The sequence below is a fragment of the Carassius auratus genome, chromosome 50 (genome assembly GCF_003368295.1).
Source record: "Carassius auratus strain Wakin chromosome 50, ASM336829v1, whole genome shotgun sequence".
In the NCBI taxonomy this organism is placed as follows: Eukaryota; Metazoa; Chordata; class Actinopteri; order Cypriniformes; family Cyprinidae; genus Carassius; species Carassius auratus.
The window spans coordinates 19,344,408-19,354,961 of NC_039292.1; the positions used below are offsets into that span (position 1 = coordinate 19,344,408).

Sequence of the window (10,554 nt, forward strand, 5' to 3'; positions counted from 1 at the left end):
GAGTACCCCCCCCGGTTGTGGTAAGAGTAGATGGATCTTTAGTGAGGAGAATGGGGTGGAGGAAGGATGCTCAAAACTGTCAATGAACAGAGGTAGGTTCTGCTGTTATTTATACCTTGTCATGAGTTGATTACTGATTGGTCTCCACTTGTGTTAATCAGGTTAATGAACTGTGACTGCTCCTCCCGAACTTTGTTATAAAACATCATATTGCGAATTAGAATTATTATTGAAAAACAATAGGATTGATGATTATTTTATATAACATCCTACGGAATATCAATATATTTCATATGTATTACATTTAAACAAGTGTAAAAATTGCAGATGGATGTTATATTGTGAACGCTTGCTTAGCATGGAGCATTCAGTGGAGTTACGGCAGTGGCGCTGGCGCTGTTTCATAATAGGTATGATGTCCTTTTATTAATGACAACACAGTACATTGATCTCATAAGGCACAATTATTTTCTCTATAATGCCGTTCAGTGTGCAATATGTGTGTGTAGACTGTATAATTTTTCACATCACAAAACACTTTACCTTAATGCCATTTTTAAGAGCAGCGCCACTTCTTCTCCTGTGTTCAAAACTCATTCTCATCTTGGAGGGAGCCCGGTCTACAGGGTGTCACGTGATTTTCGTGCATCTAACCTGGACATTGCCATTGCCAAAATCGGACCAACAATATGGCAAAATCATTTACTATGGTGATAAGCATATGGTGATTTTTCTAAAGTATTTAAGTATTGAAATTGAAATACTCTAAATACACTCCCTCAAAATATTTTGTTACAAACTACATTTAAATTTTTCCACACCTGCAAAATACAAATTACAAAATACACTAAAGTAATTAAATACGTATTTAAAATACATTTAATTGAAATACTGCCCATGTCTGGGATACTTATATTTTGCGCTTTTAAAATAAGTCTAAATTTTTACTTTTTGATTTATTAAATGTACATAAAATCAAGACTAGAGATATGTTAATTTCTATAATATGATTGTATTGCGGTTTTTACCTTTAGGCCTATTGCCTATGTTTCGAAAGTTTCACTCCTCGTTGTTGTAACACCTCGAGATGAACAGCAGATGGGGCTCAAAGATAATTTTTTTAAACCAAACAATCGAATGACATAAATATTATGTTAGTGAAAGCTGTCCTATTTTTAATTTTAAAAGCTATCAAATGTATTCAATACAATATATTTATATAATAATGTATCAATTAGGCTAATATTTAATTGTTGCTGAAGAATTTAAAATAGGCTGTTCACTGACTTGTTATGTAAAGTCGATTACTCATTGGTTAGGCTACTTCTGTTTTTTTTTTTTTTTTTACCAAATCTCAGTCTCATGGCCGCCGGGGGACCGTAACTCGGGAACAGTCCAAAGTGTTTTCAATGCAATGAGATCTTGCTCTTTTGTCAGTCAATGATTTGTAATCTTTTTTAGGCTGGTTTCGGTATGAATCTTACGACACATCTAATTAATTCCAGGGGTATCCGTAAACGCTGAGTCTCAGTAGGCAATTTATTAACTTTTTGAAAACGTATGCTTATATTTTTAGTTTTTAAGTAAGAAAATCGACTCTTTTATGCCTCTTCGTTGTTGTAATGCCTGGAGATGAACAGCAGGTGGCGCTCAAAGATCATTTATAAAACTCTAAACAACCAAATAGCACAAAGGATGATTATATATTTAATAAAATAGCTTAGCTTGCGTTTAATGATAGTTAATTTAGATAGGATAATTTTCCCTCTATCTCTCTTTTCTTAAAGTATTCAATAGAAACAGGCAGGGGTTTTGCAAGGTTACCATGAGTGAGTTTAAATGGAGCTTGTGGTGAAAGTAATGGCACTCTCGTGCCCCGTGGACAATAAGCCGGCGGATGAAACGGGGCTTCAGGACTCGTGTAATGCATTAAATGTGACGAGCACCGTGAAATGCGCCGGGGATTATTTATCCAAAAACATTTGTATTCTTCTGTTGAAGAACGGCTGATCCCGGATAGCAGAGCAATAATAGGCCTACGTCTCTCCGTTAATTAAAAAGAAGTAGAGAGCGGAGCAACTCCTGTATTTTATTTATTATTATTATTATTATTATTATTATTATTATTATTATTTCTTATATATATATATGTAATCATTTCTGCTGGATCTTTACCATCGGATAGAGGTTAAGTCTGACAGCATTGTAGTCTGCGGTTATTTAAACAGAGATGAGATGGGTCAGAGGAGGCCGAAATGTCAGAAAACTTAAGGATGAGTGCTGATTAAAAAAAAAAAAAAAATGTGTTTGGGTATAGGCCTGATAGGAGGGGGGATAGACTATATCAGAGAGAGAGAGTCGTGACGTTCTTAATCAGGACATTCCTCTGAGGATGCTCGTGGGAGCGCGCATCATCGACTGATGAGGACTATCCATGAACATTAAGATTAGGTTTGGGCGAACATGTGTCACTCTTTCTGAAGACACGATTCGGATCTGTCGCTTCAAAACAATAACTTCCACAATCCATAATCTCAGAAGTCTATGTATCTGTTTTGTTGCATATCATAAAGAAAATATGTCAGTAATACCCAGCTGCTGTTTGAACTACAATCTGGTTAAGTATCCTATCCGTGTTCTTTGAGAAATTAAAAAAAGGTCGGGAATCTGTCATCTTAATCAACAAGGATACATTTATTTATTTATTTGCGTTCAAAATCCACCTGTAAATAATAAGTAACCCAATCTGCATGACTCCTCTCAAGAAGGTCGCTAGTGTATTAGAATTACACACTTTTCAGAAATGCAAAGTTAAATTACCATATCAGAAATAAAGTATTAATTCGTTGATTAACTGTCTCGCTTATGTCAGGATGATTGCGTGCGAATGGTAGTGCGTGAGATAAACGTGACTGTACAGTAATTATGTTCCGTGCTCTCAAGCCGCCGTTCGCCACGCGCGCGCACACACACACACACACACCTCCTTCTCTCGTCTCACACACTCCTCAAAGCATCTAACATACTGGAAAATCAAAGCGCTCGCTGCTCCTGCTCACACACTGCCTGCGCTTAGCGACAAGCGCACAACCCAATAGAGTTTCCCTGTTTTCTGCTAATTTCCACTCTGTTTTTAATCGACACATGCACTTTTTAGATTATTTTTATTCCACTTTGGATAACAATGCAAGCGTGTATTGTGTACCTAAATACTTTCCCAAAAACTGTTTGAATCTTTCGCAACTGAACATGAGAATTATCTGTGAAAGCAGATGAAAATAGCAGATTTTTAGGAAGATGGACCGGAGGCTTCCGAGGAGGCGATGGACGTTGGCAGGGCAGATTGTGTGTCTGCTCCTGTGTGCGTGCGCACTGGACCGGGTTTCGGCGCAGATTCGCTATTCAGTTCCCGAGGAGTTGGAGCACGGGGCTTTCGTTGGAAATATCGCAGAGGACTTGGGCTTGGACGTAGCCAAATTGTCTTCACGGAGATTCCGGATTGTATCCGGGGCTAGAAAACAATATTTAGAAGTGAATTTGGAGAACGGAATTCTGTTTGTGAACGAGAAGATCGACCGCGAAGAGCTGTGTGAACAAAGCACCATTTGTTTCTTACACTTGCAGGTGGTCATTGAGAACCCCTTGGAACTGTACCGGGTAGAAGTGGAGATCTTGGACGTGAATGATAACGCTCCCAGTTTCCCGTGGAGCGAGTTTAATCTGGAGATCACGGAGTCTGCTGCGCCGGGCTCCCGGTTCCCACTGGAGAGCGCGCAGGATCTGGATGTGGGCTCGAACTCTCTCCGCTCGTACTTACTGAGCGCCAATACACACTTCGTGCTAGACATTCAGACGCGTAACGACGGCAGCAAGTTTGCAGAACTCGTTCTGCAATCGCCGCTGGACCGAGAGCAGCAGAAGACGCACGAGATGGTGCTCACGGCCGTGGACGGTGGCTCCCCGTTGCGCTCGGGCACGGCACAGATCACGGTAACTGTGCTGGACGCGAATGACAACGTGCCGGTGTTCGACCGCTCCGTGTACCGGGTCAGCCTGGTCGAAAACGCGCCTAGAGGCACGCTTGTCCTCAAAATGAACGCCACGGACCTGGATGAAGGCGCAAACGGCGAGATCACCTATTCGTTCAGCGGACATGCGCCTCTAAAGGTGCGCGAGCTTTTCAGCATGGATTCTCACTCGGGTGAGATCCGGGTGAAGGGAATCGTGGACTACGAGAAGGCCAGCGTGTACGAGCTCTACGTGCAGGCGAAAGACAAGGGTCCCTCTGCCATGGCCGTGCATTGTAAAGTGCTGGTCGATATTCTAGACTTGAACGACAATGCGCCCGAGGTCATATTAACCTCTGTGTCAACACCTGTTCAGGAGGACGCGCCACCGGGCACGGTGATAGCTGTGATTAGTGTAATGGACCGGGACTCCGGAGAGAACGGAGCTGTGGATTGCCAGATCCCCGGAAATGTCCCGTTCCAGTTGCACTCCTCCTTTAAAAACTATTACACACTAGTGACCAGCGAGTCTCTCGACAGAGAGTCTGTCTCGGAGTACAACATCACCCTCACGGCGCGAGATCTTGGCTCGCCTCCGCTGTCCACCAGGAAGACGATTCTGGTTCAAGTGTCTGACATTAACGACAACCCGCCGCGCTTCATTCAGCCCTCGTACACTGTATATGTGACCGAGAATAACGCCCCGGGGGCTTCCATTTGCTCGGTGACCGCATTCGATGCGGACTCTAATCAGAACGCTTATTTGTCCTACTCCATCCTGGAGGGTCAGATCCAGGGCATGCCGGTGTCCACTTACGTCTCAATCAATTCTGATAACGGCAACATCTACGCGCTGCGGTCTTTTGATTACGAGCAGCTCCGGAACTTTCAGATCCGCGTCCAGGCGCTGGACGCCGGTTTCCCGCCGCTCAGCAGCAACGTGACCGTCAGTGTGTTCGTTTTGGATCAGAATGACAACGCGCCGGTCATCCTGTCCCCACTTTCCAAAAACGGCACTGTTGCTAATGAAATCGTGCCCAGGTTGGTTGACGCTGGGTACCTTGTGGCTAAAATCACGGCGCTTGACCCGGATGCTGGGCAAAACTCTCGCCTGTCATATCAGATGCTGCAGGCGACGGATCCCGGGCTGTTCAGCGTGGCTTTATACACCGGGGAGATCAGAACAGTCCGCCGCTTTGTAGACAAAGATGCCATCAGGCAAAGACTTGTCATACTTGTCAAGGACAACGGGCATCCGCCGCTCTCGGCCACCGTGTCCATAATTCTGTCGGTGGTGGACAGCGTGCCGGAGTCGCTCTCCGACTTCGGTGACCTCTCGCTCAGCCCCCAGCCCCCGTCTAACCTCGCGCTATATTTAATCGTGTCACTAAGCACCATCTCGCTCATCTTCCTCGTGGCCATCATCGTCCTGGCGGCCGTGAAGTGCTACAAAGACCGTGACTCCCTCGGCGGTTACGCGCTCTCCTCGTTCAGTACCGCCTGCTGCAGCTTTGAACCGGAGCCGCCCGCCGAGGTGTTCAAAAAGTCTAATCTCAACCTGCAGATCTCCACCGGCGCCAAAGTGCCCACGAACTGCGTGGAGGTAAACAGCAATCCTGGAAACCTCTCTCAGACCTACTGCTACAAAGTGTGTTTGACGCCCGAATCTGCAAAGAGCGACGTTATGTTTCTCAAGCCTTGTAGTTCCGGCACACCGAGAAATAACGCACCGAGAGGAGCGGATAACCTGGCGCTGAGCTCACAGAGCCGCTGCTCGTCCGTGAACAACGGAGTGACTACACCGAATGAGGTAAAACTGCATTCATCATCAGTCTTAAATATTAACTTGCTCTTTGAGCTTGATCATTTTATTATATATATATATATATATATATATATATATATATATATATATATATATATATATATATATATATATATATATATATACATGTTATGTGTGTGCACATAAGTGTGAAATATGTTGGTGAATGAGGTGAATTGGCTATCGAAAACATGCACAAAGAAAAACTGGAGGGCGCTAATTCTTTGACAATAAATATTTAATTCCTCTTGAAGTCAATCAATGACTCTCTCTGTCTGTCTATATATTAATCTCTGATAAAATATTTCAAAACCTTAAAGAATATTAAATGTTTTTTTATGCTTCTTTGTTGTTGTGTGTCTATACTTCTTTGTTGTTGGTCAGCTTAAAATATCAACGTGGTCTGTCTCTAACCTTTAACGGGATAAACTTTTTAGTTCTCCTCTATTGCATTTAGGCACAGCTATTCTTTGTCAACTGTATATCAAGGGCACGCGCACACACATACACAAGCTTATTATCCAGTACACAATGGCGCAGACTGGTTTCTTCCATAATGGGGCTGGGGAAATGAAAGCATTAGGGAGCGAGCTGGAGCCGATGGAGACGTGTCGCGCCTGTAGATTCTGCCACTTTGCCCTCATAGAACGAGAACTGGAGAGAGAGGAAAAACTGTGTGTGTGTGTGTGTGTGTGTGTCCTGTTAATATCCACTAGGTGGAAACGTCAGGCTGTAAAAATGTAAACGTGCTCGCTTCCGTTATTATTGATTTGTCAGGGTGATCTTTTGGAGAGCCAGGTGTGATCTTGCCTTGGTTCAGTGAACTTCTTATAGCTTGTGAAGAATAAACACGTCCATTGAGGGGACTGTAACCTGCAATGTCCATAGAATCTGTGGACCTTAGGTCTCATATAGAAAATTCATGCAAAAGTCTGTCCTTTTTCATGACACACACACACACACACACACACACACACACACACACACACACACACACACACACACACACACACGCACGCACACGCACACACACACATATATATATATATATATATATATATATATATATATATATATATATATATATATATATATATATATATATATATAACCTAACCAGGTGTAGAACTCCTGCGTGCTGTCAGAGCTCCTTACAGGATTTCTTCTGGGAATATATTAAAGCTGGAAATTATGTATAAATCCACCTGCTGCAGCGGAGAATGCAAACGCACGGGACTTTCCAATATAAAACGAGAAATGAAATTAAATTTGTCGGACAGTTAAATGCGTTTTCAAAATTAGTTTCTTGCCCCCTGCGGTTTTCTTTTGAAGATTAAAATCATATGTCGGTGTTCTAATTTTCTACGCATGGTATTTTGAAGAAAGGTTTTAATAATAAGCTTACATGGCGCTCTCCTTATGAAAGTCTCTACGCGAATTAATAGAGCGTGGGATTCATGCTTTCTCTCGTTCTTTGACATGGAATAAATAACACCCCATTCTCCTCCTCCTCCACCCCCGCCGCATCTCTGAGGATGAAAGAGAAGACTGTGACACCAGTCATTGCTCAAGGCACCACTGCTCGGAAAGAAATCACGTGCAATTCACACTTTTGGCCACAAGGAGGCATACAAGATTCCTTTAATGCCTGAGGAATATCTTTCAGATCTGTAGCAATTTTTTATACTTAAGTGTTTCGAACCTACATATGTGTTATAAAAAAGGTATTTCGTTTAAAATCTGATTTTTAAAAAAAATATATATAATTTTTATAATTATTATTATTGTTCTTTGTGTTGCAGTTGAAACAAGCAAACACTGACTGGGCCCTAAACAAAAATCAAACCTCCTCTCTGAAAAGGTAAAACACAGGTTTACTCGTCTCTGAATGGGAATACACCATAAACTTTGTGTTTTTAGTTAATAGTAACACAATATATTACAAACTGATGTACTACAAAGAAAATCTAAGTGTTTCCATAACTCAAAATATTGCACATGGTGCTAATAGTGCCCTGGTCATGTTAAGATTCATATGCATGAATGTAAAAGCTAGAAGTAAAACTCTTACAAAATAACTTTTACATTTTAGAGGGATAAAGTATTAAAACATATGAACTGTATTTTTGAAGATGACGTCAGATGTTCCCAAAATGAAATTTTGTCATTTAGAGCTGGAAGGCAATGATCTCTCCTGCATGACATCTGGAGTATCAAAATATCTCATTACATCTCAGATTGGCGTAATGTTTCATAATCTGTTTGCAGTTGTAACTCTATAAACATGGATGGCACACTGATGAGAAAGGCAATGCAGGCTGAACCAGAGAATTATATGGGTCAAATGGCTGCTGGACAATACTGGACCTGGGGAACCCGCTCAAGAGGTATGGCTATACTTGAAATTATGACATATTTCTTATTGTAAGTGAAACATGGTATTCAACAAGGAAAAGGTGTTGGACTTGTTAAAGGCATTGCTTCCCTTAAGGCCTAAAAAAGTAACAACTGGCACATGGCCATATCTCATTGCCTTATCATGTTGTTAATGTGGTTGTTTTGTGGTTGTCATGTTGAATACATTTTTGAAGCCCAAATGAGTAAAATTTCAGAATTAAAAAAACACAAGTGATATTAAGCCTACAGAAAATTTGCAGTTTTCAGTACAAGATGTATGTTCAGATTCAAGGTTCAAACTTTGAATGTATTTTATTTCTGTGCAATAGTGAGGAATATTTTACTCTGTCCTCTGTGGGTAAATGAGACATTACTTGAAGAGACTTTCATGATTTGTTTGGCAACATAAATTATTCACATTAGTACTTCCAATGTGTAGATGATTAAGATTTGAAAACTGTTTTTCAAAGCAGACCTTTATGCTTACTCAAGCTGAATATATTTGATTAAAAAAATAAAGTAAAAACAGTAATCTTGTGAAATATGATTACAATTTTAAATAACTATTTTCTATTTGAATATATTTGAAAATGTAATTTATTCCAGTGATGATAAAGCTGAATTTTCAGCATCATTACACTTCAGTGTCACATAATCTGTCAGAAATCATTCTAACATGCTGATTTGCTGCTCAAGAAATATTTCAGTGTTGAAAACAGTTGTTTTGGTTCACATGTTTGTGAAAACCATGATACATACCATTCAAAAGTTTCGGGTAAGCATAAAAATAAAAAAAATCTTAGGCAATTGAGCACATTTGTTTTCAACAGTGATTTAAAATTTCTTGAGCAGCAAATCGGCATATTAGAATCATTTTTGAAGCACCATGTGACACTGATTACTGGAATAATTATGCAAAAAATTCAGCTTTGTGTCACAGGAATAAACAACATTTTGAAATATATTGCAATACAAAATATAGTTATTATAAATTGTAATAACTTTTTATAATATTACTGTTTTTACTGTATTATGATCAAATAAATGCAGCTTTGGTGAGCAGAAAAGACTTATTTTCTCTCTCAAAAGCAAACTTTTTGTAACACTTTCAGAGTATCGGATGCACTCTCCAGCAGGTAGTGTTTCTCAGAGGGCCTGGACTCCTCACTACACACCCCAACACAAACCCACACACCAACCACAGCAGCAGCAGCCCACGGCACAGGTCCGCCCGGACCCTCCGCTCGATTACCAGCACAACGTCTACATCCCTGGCACACCGTCTGGCTTCTGCACCCTGCGGCCTAGATACCGCAGTGAGCTTGACGTTCACAACTCTTTCTCCACCTTCGGAAAGAAACGTAGGTTCATCTCGCCCAGCAGCTATGACCCGTGTGATGACATGGGGACAGAGGTCATCAACAATGACTTATATAATGAATAAAATAAGACAAAAGGACCTATGCTGTGATGATGAACAAAAAGAGTGACTTATTACCAAAGCATTATTATGTAGTCTCAGCCTCAGATGGACCGACACAGTCCATTCATTGACCATCTGATGCATATTGCACATGCAATGCAACTTCCGTTGATTTATGGAAGAAAATTGTTTTCAAATAAGACTAGATATTATTTATTATGATATTATTTTCAATGGTTTTGCCATAGTTTGCCTGGATTGTGCTTCGAATTTTAGAAAGTTATACAGGAGTGGAACTGTATATCCCACTTTGTATTCTGTCTGTGAACTTTTTACCAGGACAGAAATTGTTCTCACAAAGCCTAAAAACGAACCTCCCCCATTTTCCTGCAACCATTTTGCAGAGATTTTTAGAGTGCAACAGTGCCATTTTCTCAGTGGACTTGTTTCCAGAAGTGTTTTTCCCATTCACTTTTTTCCATAAGGATTAAAAATAAAGAGTCTTCACTAAAATGTTTTAAGCCATAAACCAACCAAGCAGTTATGAATTTTATCACAGCCTTACCGACTTTGATTTTGAAGCCAAAATGTATTTGAAGATTGAACAAAAAGTCAAAGTAACTTGATTGAACTTAATAACTTTAATGAGAATATATAGGGCAATAAGCTCATAAAGTGTTTGGAATAAAAATCTAATTAAAAATGATGGAGAAACTATTGATTTAAAGATGTTTAATTTATATTTAAAGATTTGGTAACACTTTCTATGAAGCCCGTATTTATAATACATTATGAGGGTATTCTTTAGGCATTATAATGAATGCATAATGTTTTATAAAAACCTTATAATATGTTGTATCATCTCATGAATATTCATAAGAACAGTTTTAATATATTATAAT

General features: G+C 40.2%; 1 protein-coding gene across 1 annotated transcript; it reads left to right on the forward strand.

Annotated features, from left to right (window-relative positions):
- Positions 1-2,992: 2,992 nt before the first annotated feature.
- Positions 2,993-10,228, forward strand: LOC113067269 (protocadherin beta-15-like). The gene is made up of 4 exons (XM_026239619.1): positions 2,993-5,817; positions 7,635-7,693; positions 8,101-8,219; positions 9,342-10,228. The coding sequence occupies exons 1-4, from the start codon at positions 3,298-3,300 to the stop codon at positions 9,671-9,673; spliced, it is 3,030 nt and encodes a 1,009-aa protein (XP_026095404.1). The 5' UTR covers positions 2,993-3,297; the 3' UTR covers positions 9,674-10,228.
- Positions 10,229-10,554: the final 326 nt, after the last annotated feature.

Coding starts and splice junctions, on each gene's coding strand:
- LOC113067269 (XM_026239619.1), top strand. CDS start 3,298: ATGGACCGGAGGCTTCCGAGGAGGCGATGGACGTTGGCAGGGCAGATT. Junction 5,818..7,634: donor GAGTGACTACACCGAATGAG/GTAAAACTGCAT, acceptor TTTGTGTTGCAG/TTGAAACAAGCAAACACTGA. Junction 7,694..8,100: donor CAAACCTCCTCTCTGAAAAG/GTAAAACACAGG, acceptor ATCTGTTTGCAG/TTGTAACTCTATAAACATGG.